This window comes from Puma concolor, chromosome A3, assembly GCF_028749965.1.
Source record: "Puma concolor isolate L17-30 chromosome A3, mPumCon1.1.hap2, whole genome shotgun sequence".
Lineage (NCBI taxonomy): Eukaryota > Metazoa > Chordata > Mammalia > Carnivora > Felidae > Puma > Puma concolor.
The window spans coordinates 55,502,191-55,524,377 of NC_141669.1; the positions used below are offsets into that span (position 1 = coordinate 55,502,191).

Consider the following 22,187-nt stretch of genomic DNA (forward strand, 5'->3'; position numbering starts at 1 on the left):
GCAGTGAAGAAAAATGATCATTTTCACGAGGCTTCCAACACTTTATTTAAATGAGTCTGAATTTTGGGACCAGAAATTCAAAATTATTTTTGTTCTGGCAAAACAGTCGGGGGGTGCTTGCTGGCTCAGAAGAGCATGAGACTTCGATCGTGAGATCGTGAGTTCAAGCCCCACACTGGGCAGAGAAAATTACTTAAACAAACGGAAGAAACAAAACAATGTATAATTTTTTTTTTTAATACTTGTAAGATTTTGTGTTTTTTAAATATTTTTATTTTATGTTTAAATGTTTATTTTTGAGAGAAAGAGAGCAAGCAGGGAAGGTGCAGAGAGAGGCGGACAGAGGATCCTAATTGGGCTCTGCAGCTGACACATAGAGATGGAGCCTGATGTGGGGCTCAAACTCCTGAACTGTGAGACCTTGACCTGAGCTGCAGTTGGACGCTCAAGCAAACTGAGCCACCCAGGCGCCCCAGGATTTTGTTTTTAACTCATCTCTGCACCCAGTATGGGGTTCCAGCTTACAACCTTGAGACCAGGAGTCGCATGCTCTGCCTACTGAGCCAGCCAGGTGCCACTGTGATCTTTTAAAAAACCCCTCTTTTATAGTTCCATTCCAAAAAGAAAGAGTTAAATAGCTTAAAGAATTGTTTTTTAGTGGTAAGCTGTGTGTTACTTAAGAAATATTGCTCAAATTGATTTGACCTTAGAGAACTGAAAGTTTGGATATTTAAAAAAATACATAGAACCTTGTTTGTTGAAATTTCAAATTCGGCACTTTCAGTTTAAAACACTGCTTTGTAATATTTTCTTCAGCAAAAAAAAATATTCTTTTATGGATATGTTAAGTTTTTGTGTGTGGGGGGGTATTATGTATTTTCCTATATAAAAAAAAATGAAACTTCTGATTTGTAAACACTTTCTGTTCTTACTCAGAATTCATTGAGGGAGTCTCTCAGTTCAGTGTCAAAGGAGATAAGGAACAGAAGTTGAGGTGTAAGTATTTTTCTTTACTGAATTCATTCTTCCTCTTATACCACTACCACCCATACTACATTATAAACTCCTTTTTTAAAAATATTCTAAAAGATGACTTTTTCTAGATTCTTAGTATATGTAACAGAAATTGTATATTCTGGAGAAAATCCTTTTAGGCTCTTTGCAACTAGTATATTCTAATGATGTCATTGTTGCTTTTTAGTTGGATAGAAAGAAAACAATTTCCTTCTAGTGAAAACAGCTATATAAACTGCTTGTCTTGGATAAGAGATTTGTTGATGAAAGTGGGAAGAAATGTTCTAATGTCATTAGGTGAACTTAGTTTATATACATATTTAGCCAGAAGTCCACTCTTTTGGTTTATGTAGGCACCCTCTATCACAGTGAACATCTGTACCTTTGTAAGTTATTCAGCTTTTAATTAGACATTTTATTCAGTAATAGTTCTGTGAGGCACAGGATATATGCAAACATCTTTTGTAAATGAACTCTTAATATAAATGAGAATAACAGTAATAGCAATTGAACTTTTGCCATGTTTCAGACACTGTTCTAAGCAATTTTTTACATGTATTATATGCCAGTTATAAAGTACTCTATAAAGAACCTGGGAAGTTGGAACTGTTATTAGTCCCAATTTTATGTATAGAAACTGAAGCTTAGCAAGGATAAATAACTTTCCTTTAGGTATGCTAATTGGCCCAAGCACTCTTGACTCCAGAGCCCATACTTTTTTTTCTTTATTTTTAATTTTTAAATGTTTATTTATTTTAGAGACAGAGAGAGACAGAGCATGAATGCGGGAGGGCCAGAGAGAGAGGGAGACACAGAATCTGAAATGGGCTCCAGGCTCCGAGCTGTCAGCACAGAGCCCGACGCGGGGCTCGAACTTACAGACCGTGAGATCATAACCTGAGCCGAAGTCGGACGCTTAACTGACTGAGCCACCCAGGTGCCCCAAGAGCCCATACTTTTAACCAGCTGTGTAACTGCCCCTAGAGGCAAGATCAAATGTGAGAAGGAGCCATCTTCATAGTTATAATTCTAGACTAGATGTTTGACAACTCACTGTTTTCTTCTTCATTGAAGGTATTTACTTGTGATTGCCTTACAACTGCCATTGATTTTCCTTACTCTTTTTTTAGTTGCTTTCCGTATCTATGACATGGATAAAGATGGCTATATTTCCAACGGGGAGCTCTTCCAGGTGCTGAAGATGATGGTGGGGAACAATCTGAAAGATACACAGTTACAGCAAATTGTAGACAAAACCATAATAAATGCAGATAAGGATGGAGATGGAAGAATATCCTTTGAAGAATTCTGTGCTGTGAGTACAAAAGAGCTGGTTCTTCAAAAGTTAGGTTTTAAAAGCATTTATAAAACTACTTAATAGAGAGTTCCTTATACTTATTTGCCCTAGAAATTTATATACAGTATTTGAGTTTACCTAATTGCCCATATTCAAAGTTTTGAAATATTCCTTATGGTAACTGTTAATAACTAACCATTATAATTCTCAAGAATTCCTGTTCCCAGTGATTATCTGGTAATACACCCTAATGCTAGTACCATTTTGCTTATACTAGTAACTTTTACTTATTGTTGGTAGTCCCCCACATTACAAACAGGGCATATTCTTAAGGTTCATTTAAAAATAAATATGTTTGAAAACACTTGTGGAGGGTAGGTGTTGATGCAGTTTCAGCTAGGAATCCAGAAGTTTGGCTTCATGAGGACAACAGAAGTGGAGTGCCTATGCATGTTAGACTCATCAGCTAGGCAGTGTAAATGGTGATTCCTCCCCTGTCCCCTCTCCCAAGCTACTGATGGATTTGCCACCACTCAGTGCTTCCAAACAGGAACACAGCCGCTCAGCTTCTTTCTCTACTTTGCCAAAGCAAAGATACTAGCCTTTTGATACATATAATAAGGAGTTTTAACTGCAAGCTAGAAAGACCAGAGAATCCAGAGGAGAGGCGAAGATAACAAAGAAAAAAGTTTTAAAGTTTTTCAGTTACGATTGGATGCTACTGTGGCAAGATTTCCTTCCTCCCTTTTCATTTTTTATTTAGACCATACAAGGAAAAACTAATGACTGCTTGTGTGTCATGTAAGGACTAAAGTTGTTACTGTGGCATTGAAATAAAGTTCACATTATCCTTTAAGTAGCTTCCTTGCTCTCAAGGGAATACTGTGTGCATGCTGTTTCAAAAGGTAGGGTGATGCTCTAAAATTGAAAGAACAGACTGGGTCTTTTTGGAAGAGGGTTAGGCTTGAGATTGGAGACTTTGTTGCCTGGTAGTACTGCTGGGAGGGTTTATGTTACTCCTCTGTTTCTTCTTTACCAAAGATCACGGAAAGACTGGTGTGGAGTGTGGTCAGATTGTGCCGTGGGACCAGGCTGGTCATGTCAGCATGGGTAGCCAGTTTTCAGAAGAAGGAAAGAAAAGAAATTCAGGGATGCCTGGGTGGCTCAGTCAGTTGAGCATCTGACTCCTGATTTCAGCTCATGTCATGATCTCACAGTTCATGAGATGGAGCCCTGCGCTGGGTTCTGCATGGCTCCAGCAGCACAGAGTCTGCTTGGGATTCTTTCTCCCTCTCTCTCTGCCCATCCTCTGTTCACACCTGCACTCTTTCAAAATAAATAAACATTAAAAAAAAAAAATCCTGAGCATTGAGGGAACAAAAGCAAAAATGGAAAACTCTTTCCTAGTGATGTGAGATGTATATAGATGAAGATTCCATTTAGTAAATATAAAAATGTAAGTTAAAATTACACATAAATTGTTAGTCATTGGAAGAAAATTAAAATGTGTATGATGCTGTTTACGCTGAAGACATAAGCTGTGCTTTGAGTTTATTTCCAGTATTTGATAAATTGCTTTTGTATTTTTAAGGAGTGTAGTTTGGGGATGGAGAAAAACTTTTGTGCTTTAAACCCAACTTCTCTGAACATTGATCAAGTCCATAACTTTGGCTTCATTGAGTCCTTTTTATTCTGATTTCTCAAGCTATAGCAGTGAAGAGATGGGAAGTTACTTTAAAAGATCACATGCTTGTCTCCCTCCTTTAAAAATTTCAGAATACTTAAACATACAAAGAAAATAGAAACAATTGATGACAGTGTTAAAGTTGGCAGGTTGAACTGAATGCTTGTACAGCTGACACTTGAAAAACATGGGTTTGAACTGCACATGTCCACTTATATGCTATTTTTTCTTTTCAGTGAAGTACTGCACATGTTTTTTTGTGTTAATGTTTTCTTTTTTTTCTAGCTTTATTGTAAGAATGTAGTATGTAATGCATACACAAAATAGTGTTGTTATTCATGAGGCTTCTGGTTAACAGTGGGCTATTAGTTAAATTTTGGGAGAGCCAAAAGTTATATGTGACTTTTTTACTGCATAGCGGGGTTGATAACTCCAACCCCTGTTGTTATTCAAGAGTCAGATTATTTATTTTTGCTTTCCTCTCCAAACTCCAGTGAAATTAAACGGATTAAAAAGTAAAGGTTTTGAACCCACAGGACAAAGAGAATAGTAGGGAGGATAGCAACTAGACAATTTAAAACTCTGTAAACTGACTTAATAGGAGAAAAAATGAATTCTGAGCTATCAGCTTGTAAAGCTGAGCAGCAACTTGGTATATAATGCAGAATCCCTGAAAGGCTCAGAAATTGGTAGCATAAGATAAGTGAAAGTGGAGGGGTGGCTCAGTTGGTTGGCCCTCTGACTTTGGCTCAGGTCATGATCTCATGGGTTGTGAGTTTGAGCCCTGCATCAGGCTGTGCTGACAGTTTAGAGCCTGATTCTGATTCTGTGTCTCATTCTTTCTCTGCCCCTCCCCCACCTGTGCTGTCTCTCAAAAATAAATAAATGTAAAAAAAAAAATTAAGTGAAAATGGGGATAAAGGCAAGACTAAAAACAGTTGCTTGAAGTCTGTTTAAAAAGCATTCAGAACACTAGATCTCCCTACTCTGTTCAGACTCCTCCACTGTAGTGGGAGATTGGAGAGGGTGAAGTAATCTGAGTCTGGAAAACATGAGGAATAGATTGTGTGTGTGTTGGGGGTGGGGGGGTGCGTGGTGGTGAGTATCCAAGAGATGGCAATGCAGGAATGTTATTTGCAGACCTGTGGGGAAATACTGAATATTACCTGAAAATCCTAAATGATTATCTCTGTGTAAAAGAAAACAGAGAACGAAGGCAGGGTAGCAAACCGCTGTTTTCATAGGAATTGTAGAGCTAATTGGCTATTCAAGCTTTATTTTTTTTTTTATTATTTTTTTTTTTTAAATTTTTTTTTTCCACGTTTATTTATTTTTGGGACAGAGAGAGACAGAGCATGAACGGGGGAGGGGCAGAGAGAGAGGGAGACACAGAATCAGAAACAGGCTCCAGGCTCTGAGCCATCAGCCCAGAGCCCGACGTGGGGCCCGAACTCACGGACCGCGAGATCGTGACCTGGCTGAAGTCGGACGCTTAACCGACTGCGCCACCCAGGCGCCCCTCAAGCTTTATTTTTGAAATAAAAATTTTGGATTAAATTTAAAAATAATACAGATGCAGTTATACACAACAACATGGATTAATCTCAAAAACCTGTCGGGTGAAACAAGCCAGACATGAAAATTTCATTTTAAAATGTACAAAAACAAAACAAACCAAACTAATCCATGTTGTTAAAGTCACAGTAGTGGGTGGGTGGGTGTGGGGGGGGCGGGTAGGGCAGGAGGAAGGAGATGGCTAGTGCTGGAAGGGGGCCGCAGAAGACTGCTGAAAATGATCTGGGTGCTTAGCTACTTGGGTGTTTACACTGGGAAAATTCAAGCTATGAACATTTATGACTTACGTATTTTCCTTATGTAGGTTATATTTAATAATACAGGTAATTACACTTTTAGATTACCATGTCATTTATTCACTGAGATTTCTGTAACAATTCTGCATGTATTGAATGAAGCCCATGAGAAAATGTGCAGAAGTTTTTATTTGGTATTTTTATAATGCCTTCTAGAATGGACTGACAGGTTGGGTTTTGAGGATAATTTTTATGCTAACATCTGGTTATTATTTAATATTAAACTACCTTAGTGTAGGGGTTAGCAAACCAAAATGGGTCAAATCCTTCCCGTGGCCTGTTTTGTAGGTCTTTGAGCTTAGAACAGTTTTTTACATTTGTAAAAAAAAAAAAAAAATGTGGGAGAGGAAAATGCCAAGAGAAATTATAGGTGGCCTACAAAGCCTATAACACTTCTTATCTGGCCTTTTAACTTTGCCAACCATTGTCCTAGAACACAAGAAAATGCGTTATCCTGAGAGAAAGCCCTTACCTAGAGGCAATACAGGTTTTAAAAAACCCAAACCTCAAAAGCCAGCTTCTGAAAATGGTTAAAGTAGTATTGTTTTTTAAATTGTAGGGTTTTTTTTTTAATGTTTATTTTTGAGAGAGAGTATGAGTGGGGGAGGGGTGGAGAGAGAGGGAGGCAGAATCCGAAGCAGGCTCCAGACTCTGAGCTGTCAGCACCAGAGCTTGACGCGGGGCTCGAACTCATGAGCTGTGAGATCATGACCTGAGCCGAAGTCGGACACTCAACTGACTGAGCCACCCAGGAGCCCCTTAAATTGTAATTTGGTTAAGGTGGTCAGACTAGTAACAAGGAATTTTCAAACGTGGTTAAGCTTGATTTGTTCCTATCTGTTGCAGGTTGTAGGTGGCCTAGATATCCACAAAAAGATGGTGGTAGATGTGTGACTCTTTTTCTAAAGAGTACCACCCAACACTTTTGCTTTCTTCTCCATCTCTGAAGATCTGCTCAAGACGTCCAGCAATGCTCTCTGTGTATTTAAATGGAAGTATTTTTCTCTGTGAAGCCACATTTTCCAACACGAGCCTCATGAAGCCAACTAAGTGTTATTGAACTCTTATTCTCTCAATAACTCAGTGTAGCACTTTAAAGTCTGAAGGACAGCAACATGAAAAGAGCATATCAATGTGGTGAAGAAAGGGAAGGGGTTGGCTTTTTATTTATTTTTCTTCATCTTTTATAACAAGAAAGTATCTATATATACATATGTAAATATTTATATATAGATATATGTAGCTTTCTATATGTGTAGGTTGGCTTTAATTTAATATACTTGATTCAGAAGCAAAATGATAGAGTACAAAAGTGCCAAGCAGAACATAAAACATCCTTACTTTTATTTCACACAGTTTTATATATAGATAGAAAGTTGTACAATTTGAGCCGGGTGTTAGGCCAGCTATTTTCCTTTTCCTGTGCTTTCTCCTTTGAGAGATTGACAAAGCATTTGTTAACGTCCTATTACTTACCTTAATTACATTTTTGTAACAGAGGAGTCTGTAATTTTCTTTATACCTATGAATAGATTTCCAGGGACTAGGTCTCGTTGCTGAGCAGCTCTACTGCATCTCTGCCTGAGGAGAAAGTACAGTGCAGTGCTGCCGCCATTAGCTCCTCCTTGTGTTCCGGCAGGAACCGCACCAAGCTCACGGCTGCTTCGTTGTTACTTCTGAACGAGGAGCCATTTTCCTTTCTTAAATGTCCCTGAGTTAAATGTAAGTTACCAGTTGTGGAAAGGCCGGAAGCTATCTGAGGCAATCACGATTTATCTTAAGACATTACTCAATGAAGAATACCTGAAGTAATCATGGACTACTTACGATATCCATTCATTTGTTTCATTACATGGGTAAACAGTTTGTCATTAAACTTCTGTTTGAACCGTAAATTTCTTTTCCGTTTCAGAAAACTTGCAGCTAATCTGGAAAATTGGTGATACTTAATGTGCATGTACATATCTAAACACCCACACAGATTGGTGATTTAAATGGAAGAAGTCTTTTTATCTCTGTATGCCACAGAAGAGCAAAATTGTATCAAAATTTATACCTCTCCTGTTTCTTTACCACAAGGCATAGAGTGTGCATGGTGGTTTTCTTTCTTGATTTGCCCATATTTGTAATGGATGATAACTGAAGAAACGTGTGATATAAAAGTAGTGTATCATGTTCCACCACTTGATATTATCCCTTCCCTTTTCTGCAAAGGTACTATTGGCTGGAAGAGAACATTTTGGTTAGCTTTCTAGGAAAGTAGTCTTCCCCTATGTAGTTTTTCTAGAAAACCAGTTTCATAATCATGAGTGGAAAAGGGCAGGTTGAATCAAAGTAAATGAATCTTAAATTGGGCACGCCTGCCTGCCATCGCTGTTCCTTCAACTGAGTGCTGCACATCATGGGCTCTGTCTGTGAGAGAAAAATCCCGGTGCTTGGTGTCTTTGCATGACATGGAGTTTTGCATGTAGATCAATTTAAAATGTACCTCTTGTTTACATAATTTGCATAATTTTAAAAGATAATGTTGCCAAACTTTGGAAATGTTAATGTTCAAACTGAGAATCTCCACTACATGTAACTTTCTTCCTCTGGATCAGTACGTGGCTTATAATCCCAGCCAGTGGTTTGATCTGTTCCAGTGTCAACTGCCATGTGCTCTGCTTCAAGGGGGAACTAGTCTTTTGTGAATTTTTTGTACATAAGTATTTGTTACAAATATTTTAGCAAATGCTTTCTATTTCTCTTGCTTGTGCATATCTTGGCTGGCGTTACAGAAAAATAGTGCAAACATTATTTCCTTACTGGGGAATGAGGGTTTTTTTTTTTCTTTTTCTTTTTTAGTGGGGGTGGGGGAGGGGTTTATGTTGAATGTTTAGTTTTTTCTTCTGCATGAAACGTCATGTTGTGGGATCTTTAGAAAACTTCATACTGTATGAATAAGAAAATAAAATATTTGAAACTTGCTTGAGTGTACTCACAGTCATCTTTGTTGGGCTCCCACAGCCATTAGGTAGTGTTTTGTCCATTAGGTAGTCTTTTTTTTCATTCTTTTGATTAAAAAAAAAAATGGTAAATTGATGTTTGGTATTTGACTATAGGCCATAAGATAAATCTGCTTTATCACTGGTTAAAAACACAAGTCATTAAAAGGACCTACAAAGCCTTTCCTCATTATGCCTTTACTACTTACCCTTCTTCTGCTTCCAGCTGCCTTCGCCTCCTGTGGTTCCTGGATCTTTGGGCTTGCTTCTGCTGTGGGCCTTTGTATGGTCTCCCCTGCCAGATCCTGCACAGCTAATGCCTCCAAGTCTGTTCAAATATGTCCTGGCTCCCAACGATGTTCCTGGCCATCCCATGTGAACATACTACACCCGTGTCTCCTTTACCCCCACCCCCCCCTTTTTTTGCCCCCCTCTTCCGTTGCATTTACCCTCTGATGACAACTTACTTGGGTATTTTGTACATCTGTCTTCCCTGGTTACTGAAATAAGACGAAAACTCCACAAGGGCATTCATTTCTGTTTCTGTCCATTGTTCACTGACAGCCTCACTTGTCTAGAATTCCATCTACCTCTTAGCGTTAGCTCATTAAATACTTAATGAAGGATTAAACAGGCAGGCATTAGTTAAAACAACCTCTTGCATTTGCAGAACATCATAGTCTTGGTAAAAACGTTCTTTTACCATTTTTCACCTTTACTACTTAGAAGAAATATGCCCAAACACTGGTCTGGCTACTTTAAGTGTTTATTTGAAAAATAAAGTTATTTCTTCACCATCAACTTTGTGATGTTTTTAATTTTATAAACTACAAAATAGGTACAAAGACTAGCTAGCCTGCCTTTGTTCACTACAGTTATCTTTGAACTGCTGCTTCTATGATTCTAAAAAACCCACATACTACCCAGTATTAAGGGTCATGATTCAGAGCGGTTTTGTGCGATGATTTTTTTAATTACACTCCATAGACAAGAAATGTTTATAAATTTATAAAAAGTTATAAATTTATAAATTGATAAGTTCATACAGTACTGTTTATTTTTTATTTTTTTTTTTTTAAATTTTTTTTTTCAACGTTTTTATTTATTTATGGGACAGACAGAGACAGAGCATGAACGGGGGAGGGGCAGAGAGAGAGGGAGACACAGAATCGGAAACAGGCTCCAGGCTCCGAGCCATCCGCCCAGAGCCTGACGCGGGGCTCGAACTCACGGACCGCGAGATCGTGACCTGGCTGAAGTCGGACGCTTAACTGACTGCGCCACCCAGGTGCCCCATACAGTACTGTTTAAACCAGAAGTTTCCCTCCTAGAAGAATCATAAACAATGCAAATCTTTTATTGAAAATGAATAAATTATAGTTAATGTGTAAGTATAGTGTGCCAAATTCAGATATGGAAATTATCCTCAAAGTTGCTGTATTACCAAACCTTTCCTTTCTGTTTATGCTTCTGGCTGTGAGAACAGAAGTGATGAAGGCTTAGAGTGACTGGAATACTCTTCACATGGTTTCTTGTGACCACATGTGGAGGAGAAGGCTTTTTCTCTAGAGTCCAAAGACAAGATAAAAAGTCTCTTGATTTGAAATCAGAACCGATCTGCTGCTCTGCTAGCCACGGCTCGGATATTGCCATAAACCTTTGATGGAGGATTTCCTGCAGAGGAAAATAAACGTTATCTATACAAATATACCCACATACAGAAGCTACATGGAAAGCAGTCTACAACTCTAAAAAGAACAGACATTTTCCAGTGGATCGCTCTTAAACCAACAAGAGAACTGTAAACCATACCCAAATATCCTCCAAAAACATTTTGAATCCTGAGTCAAAGGCACCAACCTGTCTGTTTCAAAAAGAAGCTGGTCAATCAGATCTGGGCACTGATGGAAAATCCCATCTAGAGCAAGCTACTACAATCCTGTAACTCTTAACAGAAGTTAACGGACTTTGCTGCACAGCTTGAAAATAGGACTAAGTGTGTCAATTAAATTGATGGTGACCAGCAGCTCTTTTTTTTGTTGAAACCTAAAACATGTTGCCTACTGTTCTGGAAGGGCTTTTCACTGCACCTCAGGGGAAAGTAGCAAAGATTTAAGCAATATAATCCAACAAACCCTGTATCTTCTCTAGCAAACAGAATCCAAGCAAAAATACTCCTTTTTTCTTTAGGTACACATTTGCAAACCCCCATTTCTACTTGCTATCTTTAACATTACCCTTCACCTACACTGACTGGCAAATGTGGTTTGAGTTCTAAATTCCCTATTCTTTTCTTTCCAGAGAACACACCCAAGGAATAAATTGCTGTTACCCAGGATAAGGTTGCATATGGCAGTTCTTGCCATCTTGATGTTCTGGAAAGAGCCAAGGATGTGAACTTTCCTGCAAGAGAGAATGTGAGACAAGTTAGCAACAAAAAGCATTTCCTTAATGAAGCCCCCTAATCCAGAAACTTCGGAAAATCATGGCAGATACAGATCTCTAAATAAAGAAGGTGGTGATGGCTGCACAACTCTAAATGCACTAAAAACCACTCTGAAGGGGAATATTATGGTATGTAAATTATATCCCAATAAAAATCAGAAAAAAAAAAACTTTTAAGAAACCAAGAATTTAAGATTCTTAATGATGGTTACTAACAAGTGAGTGCCTTCTATGTGCTGTGTATGCCTTTATGTGTTCCCATTCATTTAAAAAATTTTAATTTTTGAGAGGGGGGAGAGAGACACCAGGGGAGGAATACAGAGAGAGAGGGAGACACAGAATCCAAAGACAGCCTCCAGGCCTGAGCTGTCAGCACAGAGCCCGACATGGGGCTTGAACCTACGAACCGTGAGATCATAACCCAAGCCGAAGCTGGATGCTTAACGGACTGAGCCACCCAGGTGCCCCTATGTGTTCCCATTTAATCCTTACAGGAGCTTTATTAGGTAATTTACTCCCATTTTACAAATGAGGTAAATTTACAAGAATTAAAAAAACAAAAACCCTGTCCAAGATTACACACTGGCAGAGGTGGGATTATTAAGTACCCACAAATGCAAGTAACGCTGTATTTAATCAAAATATTTGGGTTTCAACTGCAAAGCTTTCTAAAGGTTATCTAAGTATAGGGGCGCCTGGGTGGCTCAGTCAGTTAAGTGTCTGACTTCAGCTCAGGTCATGGTCTCGGGGTCTGTGAGCTGGAGCCCGCATCGGGCTCTGGGCTGATGGCTTGGAGCCTGGAGCCTGCTTCCGATTCTGTGTCTCCCTCTCTCTCTGCCCCTGCCCCGTTCATGCTCTGTCTCTCTCTGTCTCAAAAATAAATAAAACGTTTAAAAAAAATAAAAAAAAAAATAAAGGTTATCTAAGTATCTTTACTCATAGGGTCATTCAGACCTTTCTAATGGGTATTCCTGGCTGACTGACTCAAACAAGATGGACAACATAGTTTTGTCTTTTTGAGCCCATCTTTCAAAAAATATCAGTAAACTGACACCAAAATTGGCAGTGGGAACACCAAAAGGAACCCTCTTGCCCAGACAGACTCAGGCATTTCTGAAATTGGGGTAAAAGTGAAAGTCTGTTCAAGATGATCCTCCAATTTTCTTCCCTACTCCGTGGAATCAGGCAACCACCCACTGTGACGGGTGAAATTATGGGGGTGGGGGTTGTTCCCTGGAAAAGGTAAAAGACATGATGTCTGGACCAGGGGTACCAGGTACAGTTGAAGTAGGAGTACCATGTTAAAAACAGGGGCATGTCAAAGCAAATATTTGCACACTGATTGTTGAGACCTCCAACTGTCTTCCATAACCAGGCTTCAAAGTCTGGCAGCAAAGAGCCTGGAGAATGCTTCTCTGGGGAACCTGCCCTGCCCAATAAAGAAAGACTAAAAGAGACATTAGGGCTTCCTCAAAGAAACAGCCTGGCAGTAACCCTGAGTGAAGCCTACAGTCAACCAGCATTACCCCCTCACCCCCTCAGGCCCCTGTGAGCTCAGGGCTTCCAGTCTGCTCTTTACTGCCTCACATATATGGCAAACACTGAGGATCACCAGAATCTGAGAAGACCATCTAATACAAAAAGTAGAAGTTAAACCAGCAAGGTGAAGAAAGCATTACAGAAACAGAGGCTGTGGGGAGAAAAAAGTGAAAACCGCAAGAACAAAACAAAATCAAGTCAGTAAGATCAGAAAAGCCATTTCATGTACCCATGAATCAACAGCAGGATGTTAAGAAAACTTTTAAACATAAGGATTAGAAGACAGAGTTACAGAAAGGAATTCCAGATAGGGTGGGGGAAAGAAAAGGAAAGCCAAAACAATTCAAGAAAATTTCTAAGAAATTTCTAAAATTTCATTATAGAAAATGAGTTTCTAATTTGAAAGGGTCCAGTACGATGAATAAAAACAGACCCACACTAACACATATCACTATGAAATTTCAGAACACAATGGATTAAGAAGATAGTACAACTCCCAGATAGGAAGCTAAAATAATCAGATAGCAAAATGTCTTTGGACTTCTCAACAGCAACACTGAGAGCCAGGATGTAGCAATGTCTCCAGAGTTCTCAATGAACTGTATAGTTGGCCAGCAGCCAGGACATCTTCAAAACAAGATCTCAAAAAAATGTTCTTCCTATGCTAATAAGCTTGCTTCTGGACTATCTACAGCACCAAAGTAAGGAGTACTCGGGGGTGGGTGAAATGAGTGAAGAGGGTCAAACAGCACAAAACAGCATATAAATTCCAGTTATAAAATAAGTCCTGGAATGTAATGTAGAGCATGTCAGCGATAGTCAATAATACTGTGCTACAAGCAAAGCTGCTGAGAGTAAATCTTAGAAATTATCACACAAGAAAAAACAAATTTGTAACTGTGTTGATGAATGGATGTTAATAGACTTACTGTGATCATTTTGCAATACATACAAGTATCAAAGAAGAAAAAAAAAACCCACAAGTACTCAAAAAGAATCCAACACCAAGGGATTCAAATAGCAAAGGGGCAAAGCTGAAAGGAGAACCCAGGATGCCAGCTGGGTGCCAGGCAGAGGGTACCAGTGCTTCTGAAAAAGAAGGATCCAGGAGAGATTTCTCAAACGTTTGCTAAATCCAGATACACCAAGGAGAGATACAACAGCAGACAGCTTTTTAACTGAATTTTACTGAATATTAAGAAAGCACACAGGTAAGGAATTATTTTTTCAAGTGAAAACAGAATTGTAAAGGACAGAGGAATCACAGTATATCACCTGGTTCAGCTGATGATACAGTGAGCAGAGATTCTGTACTCAGGGAATACTGAACACCAGTCTTACAGCACCCCCAGTTTATGGGGGACATAGGGAGGGAGAAGCAAACTGGATGTGAGAAGGCTTGAGTACAGGGGGTGGAGGTGGGGAGAGGGATGAGAGAAACCTGAATTTTCATCTTTCATGGTAGAAAGTCAACAGTGAATCTGGAAAAAAAAAATCAAGCTGGTATATAAACAAGATATTTGGAAATATGGGCATAAATAGTTTAAAATTAGCTAAAAGAGTTGAAATTGGTTCCTCTGAGGAAGGGGAAGTGGAAGTAGGTGGTAGAAATTTGGGGCTTGCTCACAGATGTGTATGTTTGATAAAAATAAAAATTCTTTACGACAGAGCAGAAAGGTGAGGAAATAGAGAAAGCAAGAATACTTGAAGTGTGAGTAGTTGTGCTCCCAAAGTAACGGGGCAAGATCTGAATGGAATGCAGGTCTCAGGACATATAGGCAACATTATTTGCCATCTAATATACTGAATATATTTGGAATAGTTTTTAGTTTATCGTGCTCACGTTATACTGTATTTTACGATATTATCGACAACTCATCAAAAACAACATAGGTGCATGTTAGTCCACCTTACGGTTATATCATAATTAACAAAAGTTGTTGAACGTGTGGATTTCCAATTAGTCTATTTATACTGAAAACTCAAGATAGTGCATTTCTTTGATTTCAGGTAGTATGTAATTCGGTTTGTAACAAAAATACAAAAACATAAAAAGTTACTCAATAATAGCAACTATTCATAATAACCCCAAACTGAAAACAGCCCAACTGTGAATGGATAAACAAAATGCAACACATCCATATAATTAGTACTTGGCAATAAAAAGGAATTACTGACACACCCAACAAAATGGAGAGACTCAAAACAGCATGCTAATTATAAGACGCTATACAACAAAGACCACATACTGTGTATTTCCATTCATAGAAATTTCTAGAAAAGGCAAAACTACAACAGAAAGTAGATCAGGGACTCCTAGGTGGCCCAGTTGGTTAAGCATCAAATTTTGGCACAGGTCATGATCTCAGTTTGTGAGTTCAAGCCCTGCATTGGGCTCTCATCAGGCTCTGTTGAGCCAGCTTCGGATCCCCTGTAAGCACCTCCCCACCCCACCCCCCATCGGTACCCCTCCCCAGCTCTAACGTGGCATACGCACTCTCTCTCACAAATAAACATAATAAAAAAAAAAAAAGTAGATTAGTGATTGCCTGGGATGAGGTGGGATCATAGGACTACAGATCTGCCCCAAAACTCACTGAACAGCATACTAATAGAGGTAATTTTGGAGGGATGTAAATCATACTGCAATAAAGCTGTTAAAAAAGCTAGTTCAATAGTGCATTTTAAGGTGACACAAATATGCTTAAAATTTAACACAACACAGTACCCATAATTTGATTACCAAATCAGTTACATTTTTAGATTTCTAAATTAACAAAGTTTTTAGGGCTACATAGGATACTTTCAAATGTGGTATACGTTTCAAAACATTTTAAAATTCCTAGTTCAAAAAAAGCTTTCCTCATGGCTCCATACTCCCAACTGCAGGCTCACGTCACAAAGATCAAAATTACAATACACCTGTCTTCCAGTAAGAGGGCCACCAACGTGGTATTACCATTAACCCTCGAGTGTAAAACAGAGTCTAAAATTTAGATTCTAAATTACAGTGAGGCCCTGAGTTTAGAGCAAGACAGTATGATTTTAAATTAAAATTATTTCTGGGTTTAGCAGCAGGCAGATCCCTCCTCCTCTCAGTCAACTGCTTCGTTCCCCAACTTCATGGCATTATATAATCTGCGAGCCATCTGCCAGTAACCCCGACCCAGCACTGCAGCAGCATCAACCCCCGACAGGGCTAATCCCAGCTTGACTTCCTGCACCCTTACTTTAAGCCTGTCTCATCTTCTTTCTGTTCAGATAGCTGCTCTCTAGTTTTTCATCCAATGTGCAACACTCTCCGTCCTTTTAGGGAGGACCTTTCCATGTAATTCTACATTATTTACAAAGTATCTACACAGAATTCTTTAAAAAGAAAGTCACAAGGGCATTCAAAACACCTACTCTTTGCCCTCTCCTACTGATTAGAGTCCCCTAAGATTCTACTGAAATCTTCACGCATCACGTAACTTCGTTTAATAGTAATTCTAAACATTTCCTTTATTGCTGAGAAAAAAGCTAAAATTTCTAAGATCTTCTCAACCTACTTAATCTGCTTTCAAAGTAACTATGTATTTCATTCAGAACCATATACTGACAAAGATTCAGTGGCAACATAATGGATAAAATACAATCTTTATAGCTTCTTGAAACCAGCAAAAGATCAAATATAAATTATGACAATAATTTTCTCAAGATCAGATACTTACACATCAGCCAAAACTATCCGCGTCCGTGTCACATTCTCTATGGTGAATTTGGTTTTTCCTCCTTTGCCAGCGATTCTTCCTATTGCTCTTGACAGGTGGTCTCCCTTTAGGGGCTTCACTAAATGAGAGGAGCGAGACCTCAGGAGGCAAGCCATTCCAGTATACCACCCACTCCATAATGAAGTTTAATCATTAACTAAATTTCCCTACTAAAAGACACAAAACATATATTGTCTATTTTTAAAACCTGCTAGTAATACAGGTCAAATGATGCTATTAGAAAGCTAAGAGACACATATGATACAAAGTCAGCAATACAAAAGTACAATAACAACAAGAAAAGACCATCATACACTCACCATCTGTAATTTCAAAGGACTCTAGGAAGAGGTCATCCAACCTAATGAGGGCAACTGCATCCTACAACATAAAAATAAATGCTGTGGAGCCCTTTAGATACCTGAGAATGACTATTAAGTTAAAATTCACCAACTGTAGGGGTGCCTGGGTGGCTCAGTCGGTTGAGCGTCCGACTTCGGCTCAGGTCATGATCTCGCGGTCCGTGAGTTCGAGCCCCGCGTCGGGCTCTGTGCTGACAGCTCAGAGCCTGGAGCCCATTTCAGATTCTGTGTCTCCCTCTCTCTCTGACCCTCCCCCGTTCATGCTCTGTCTCTCTCTGTCTCAAAAATAAATAAACGTTAAAAAAAATTAAAAAAAAAAAATTCACCAACCGTAGACCTAGAAAACCCCCAAATTTTTTTCGAAAACGCCCAAATCCATTGAAACATTCATATTATGTTTAAGCCCCTATTTCAGATGTCATGAAATCACTCACCTCTACCTGAAACCCAAGAATAAAGGCTTTCACAAAATCAGCTGCTTTTGTCAGAGCACTAACATCCTTGGTTTCTTTACAAGTCTGTTAAAAAAAAAAAAAAAGGTACAAATTAAGATTGGAGATAATATTCCAACAAAACACTAGGACTGACCTTCCCCATTATTAAAATTTCCTTTACCACCACCCTTCCCCAATATATTCTCTACGACCCAGTTTTTGGTGATAATCAGCACTACATTTAATTTACCCAAAATCTATAAAGAACTTATCAAACTTAACATCCAAGAAACAAACAACCCAGTTAAGAAATGGGCAGAAGACATGAATAGACACTTTTTCAAAGAAGACATCCACGTGGCTGACAAGATACATGAAAAGATGTTCAACATCACCCATCATCAGGGAAATACAAATCAAAACCATGATGAGATACAACCTCACACCTGTCAGAATGACTAATATAAACAATAAGAAACAACAGGTGTTGGTGAGGATACAGAGAAAGGGGAACCCTCTAGCACTCCTGGTGGGAATCAAACTGGTACAGCCACTCTGGAGAACAGTATGGAGATTCCTCAAAAAACTAAAAATAGGGGCGCCTGGGTGGCTCAGTCAGTTAAGCGTCTGACTTCAGCATAGGTCATGATCTCACAGTTCATGAGTTCGAGCCCTGCGTCGGGCTCTGTGCTGACAGCCTGGAGCCTGCTTCGGATTCTGTGTCTCCCTCTCTCTCTGCCCCTCCCCCACTCACACTCTGTCTCTCTCTCTCTCTCTCTCTCAAAAATAAACAAACATAAAAAAAACAAAAAAACAAAAAAAAAAACCCTAAAAATAGAACTACCTTATGATCCAGCAAGTGTACTATTAGGTATTTACTCAAAGGATACAAAAATACATATTTGAAGGTGTACATGCACCCCAATGTTTACAGCAGCAATATCAATAATAGCCAAACTACGGAGAGAGCCCAAAGGTTCATCGACTGATAAGTGGATAAGAAGATGTGGTATATATATACAATGGAAGAGGGGTGCCTGGGTGGCTCAGTAGGTTAAAACGTCTGACTCTTGATTTTAGCTCCAGTCATGATCTCACAGTTCATGACATCTAGCCCCATGTGGGGTTCTGTGCTAACAGCATGGAGCCTACTTGGGATTTTCTCTGTCTTTGCCCCTGTCCCACTCACACGCGTGCTCCCTCTCTCAAAATAAATAAATAAATAAAATGAATGGGATGGAACATTACTCAGCCATCAGAAATAATGAAATCTTGCTATTTGCAACAATGCAGACGGAGCTAGAATCTATTATGTTAAGTGAGAAAAGTCAATCAGGGAAAGGCAAAAATACCATGATTTCATTCATATGTAGAATTTGAGACAAAACAGATGAACATATGGGAAGGGGAGGAGAGAAGAGAAGGAAACAAACCACAAGAAACTCTTAATAAATAATAGAGAATAAGCTGCCTGAGGGTTGATGGAGGGAGGTGGGTGGGAGATGGGATAGATAGGTGATAGGCATTAAGGAGGGTACTTGTTATGATGAGTACTAGGTATTGTATGAAAGTGATGAATCACAGAATTCTACTCCTGAAACCAATATTACTCTGTATGTTAACTAAAATTTAAATTAAAAAATAATAACTTGCAAAACAAAATGCTCCCAGCTTTACAGCTGGGTAGTTCCATCCTGCCAAATGACTACACTCCATGAGCGATCTCACTCTGGGGTAAACTGCAAGATTCCCTCTGGCACAGCCCAGACGCCCACACGCTGAGGGACCTCTGACCCTGGTCTATCCCGTCAATGCCCAGGCCGGTCCTCTTCTTCCTCAATGCATGCAGTCTTCCTGGGAGTTCTGATCTAATCTCCTGACTTCAACTGTCATCATATACTGATGTTTCTCAAAGCACTAACTCCAGTACTAACTACCAAAAATGATTTAAGCAGGGATCTTTTCCTCAAAGGCTTTACTGGATAATTGCAGAAATAGCTGCTATTCATAAAATTCCTACCACTGAAAATGACATGCATTGCAAAGGTGCTTTACATACAGCAGCTCTAACCTTCATGTCAACCTTGAGTATTAATAGAAAAACCTTTACATTTGAGAAAACTAAAGTACTAAAATGTGAAAAAGGTAGAATTCCAATACAGGTCTGATTCCAAAATTGTCACTTCTATTCTCCCACACAGACTCACAATTTAGTTGAGACCACATAGTTGACAAATTTAAAACTCTACAAGGTTGTGTAATGGCACATTTAAAATCAGACCCCAGTTCCGGGGCGCCTGGGTGGTGCAGTCGGTTAAGCGTCCGACTTCAGCCAGGTCACGATCTCGCGGTCCGTGAGTTCAAGCCCCGCGTCGGGCTCTGGGCTGATGGCTCAGAGCCTGGAGCCTGTTTCCGATTCTGTGTCTCCCTCTCTCTCTGCCCCTCCCCCGTTCATGCTGTCTCTCTCTGTCCCAAAAATAAATAAACGTTGAAAAAAAAAAAAATTAAAAAAAAAAAAATAAATAAAATAAAATAAAATCAGACCCCAGTTCCAATCCTGTATGTGACCTTGGGCAAGTCCCCTTCTTGCTGCAGGTCTTAAGTTTTCTCATTTGTAAAATAAAAAGGTCAGAGTGGGAGGTCCTGAAAGCCCTCCCCCCCCATCAAGATTCACTTATTAGTGAATGAACTTTGACTAACATACTCTTTTTTTTAATGTTTGTTTATTTTTGAGAGAGAGAGAGTGTGAGTAGGGGAGGGGCAGAGAGACAGGGAGACAGAGGATCCGAAGCGGGCTCTGTGCTGTTAGCACAGAACTAACAGGGGTCAAACCCATGAGCCCTGAGATGATGACCTGGGCTGAAGTCAGATGCTTTAACCAACTAAGCCACCCAGGGGCCCCAACTAACATACTCCTTTGACCCTCAGTTTCCTCGTATCTAAATGATGGGGATTTGTTAAGTACTTCACAGGGCTGTCCTAAAGGTTAATATGATGTGGTGCGTGCTAAAGCACCACTACGTTTATGGCCTCCGGCAGGACCAACAAGTGTGAGTGGAATCCAAACTAATGCTGCTGGGACATGTGACAGCCAAGCACAGCAAGAGTGTAGGCTCTGAAGAGACGACTGCAACACAGGCCAATCCTAAAGGAGAAAGCTCTTGAGCTGGATTCTGAAAGATGACTGGCACTGAGGCAGGAAAAAAAGAGTACAGAGGAGAGGGCCTTCTTCAGAGAGCAAAGCCCCCAATAGTATGGACATAAATATGTTCAAAGAGATGGTGAGATGAGTTAGGACTTAAATTCCTACTTAAAAGGCAGGTTAGGTCAAAAAACAGCTTTTGCCCTTCAGAGATTTTGAAGACACTAGGATATCATAGTAAAAGCAGTGTGGTCCGGGCACTGGCACACAGGAAGGGGTGGTGAAAGGAGATCTAAAGCAACGAAGCAAGGGAAACCCTTAAGGAAACAAGGTGTTCTCACACAAAGCTACAAAAACCTGCATGAAAGTAACAATGAGAACAAAGAGGAGTTCTACCGCCAAGTTCTAGATTTTAAACTTTACCAACTCTTCAGAGCTGTGCATCTGCTTTACTGCATTATTCTAGCTCAACACGAGTCTATACCAGTCCTGATGACGGTACAAGAACCCTCAAAACAGAAGATAGAATTAATTTTGGTTATTGATTCTAATACGAAACTGGCACCCAGGAAAAGAAGACCAAAGTCAATTAATATTAACTTTCAAACTGACACCATGAAATGAATATATGTGTGTGTGTACAAGTATGTACTTTTGTTCCTTATTTACATACTTCTGTTTATGACAACCTCTTTACTCCACCTTCTCTCATTTCAACACAGAACACGTCATAAAATACATGTACAGGCATGGCCAGTATTTTGGTCTGACCTTAGGCCCACTTTATGAATTCAACTAATATACATGTTGAATGCAAACTTCAAAGACATTCAAGAAGTTCCAGCTCACTGTACTATTTTAGAAAACTGCATGACGACCGTTTAACAAAACAACTCCCACTAAGGAAAGCCTATTCACTCCTTTTCATCCCTGTAGGAGAGAGAAGCCCTAACATATTTGGAATTGGTTGACATTCTCCTTACCCTGATCTCTACATTCCTCGATTTCAAGTTAAAGCGTATCTGAAGTCCCAAATATTCTACAACAGGAGTAAATATCTTCATCCAGTTTTCTTTTAATGGCGTGTATCTGTTAGCTGGGACCGAAATTTTCCTTGTTTCTTCTTTCCCACTCTACAATAAAAGAACACACAACTCGGGAGATGTCTCGAAGGATGGAGATGGGCATTGCAAAATGACAGCTCTTCCCCAAAAAGATTTAATTGAACGAATTAAACTTCGTTCAGGAGAGTCGTTTCTCTAAGAACCCCACTACGGAAGAGCCCCAGCAGTTTTAACATCACCCAGAGGCCACCGGCTTGGTCCAACTTTGGCCCCGGCCTCGTTCCTCACCCACGGTCCCCGCTAGTACCAGGAATCCATCCCCAGCGAGGGGCGGGAAAACGGGTCTCTTCGCGGGCCGGGCCTCCTCTGTGTCCATGCGGGCCGCGTCCCCGCCCTCCCCCGCCGCGGACAGCTGCTCAGCCTGCCGTTTCTTCGCCCGCCGGCCACCCTTGCGGGTGACTTGGGTGAAGCCGTCCTCGGCCCCCGCGCTCTGTGCCTCCATCTCCGTTTCCATCCCCAGGAATCTCCAGCCCCAACATGTGCTTCCGGCCAGAACGCGAGCACCGCTGCAATGCGCAGGCGCACCTCGCAGGGTCCAGCGT

General features: G+C 39.9%; 2 protein-coding genes across 3 annotated transcripts in view; one reads left to right on the forward strand and one right to left on the reverse strand.

Moving 5' to 3' along the window:
- The window catches only part of PPP3R1 (protein phosphatase 3 regulatory subunit B, alpha), a 69,127-nt gene extending 60,295 nt beyond the window's left edge, over positions 1-8,832 (forward strand). For both annotated transcript variants that reach the window (XM_086700971.1, XM_086700972.1), the window contains 3 exons: positions 937-996; positions 2,145-2,329; positions 6,713-8,832. In XM_086700971.1, coding sequence (XP_086557097.1) covers positions 937-996; positions 2,145-2,329; positions 6,713-6,760 — 293 coding nt within the window. In that variant the 3' untranslated portion in view covers positions 6,761-8,832. The remainder of the gene's footprint in view (positions 1-936; positions 997-2,144; positions 2,330-6,712) is intronic.
- A 1,359-nt stretch (positions 8,833-10,191) lies between these two features.
- PNO1 (partner of NOB1 homolog) lies at positions 10,192-22,169 on the reverse strand. The gene is made up of 7 exons (XM_025932444.2): positions 21,893-22,169; positions 21,505-21,654; positions 17,380-17,463; positions 16,904-16,964; positions 16,545-16,662; positions 11,183-11,253; positions 10,192-10,524 (listed from the first exon to the last, which is right to left on the reverse strand). Exons 1-7 carry the CDS (start codon positions 22,097-22,099, stop codon positions 10,457-10,459), a joined length of 759 nt encoding a protein of 252 aa, XP_025788229.2. The 5' UTR covers positions 22,100-22,169; the 3' UTR covers positions 10,192-10,456.
- Between the last annotated feature and the right edge of the window lie 18 nt (positions 22,170-22,187).

Coding starts and splice junctions, on each gene's coding strand:
- PNO1 (XM_025932444.2), bottom strand. CDS start 22,099: ATGGAAACGGAGATGGAGGCACAGAGCGCGGGGGCCGAGGACGGCTTC. Junction 17,464..21,504: donor CGAGGAATGTAGAGATCAGG/GTAAGGAGAATG, acceptor TTTTTTTAACAG/ACTTGTAAAGAAACCAAGGA. Junction 11,254..16,544: donor CGGATAGTTTTGGCTGATGT/GTAAGTATCTGA, acceptor TCTCTCTTGCAG/GAAAGTTCACATCCTTGGCT.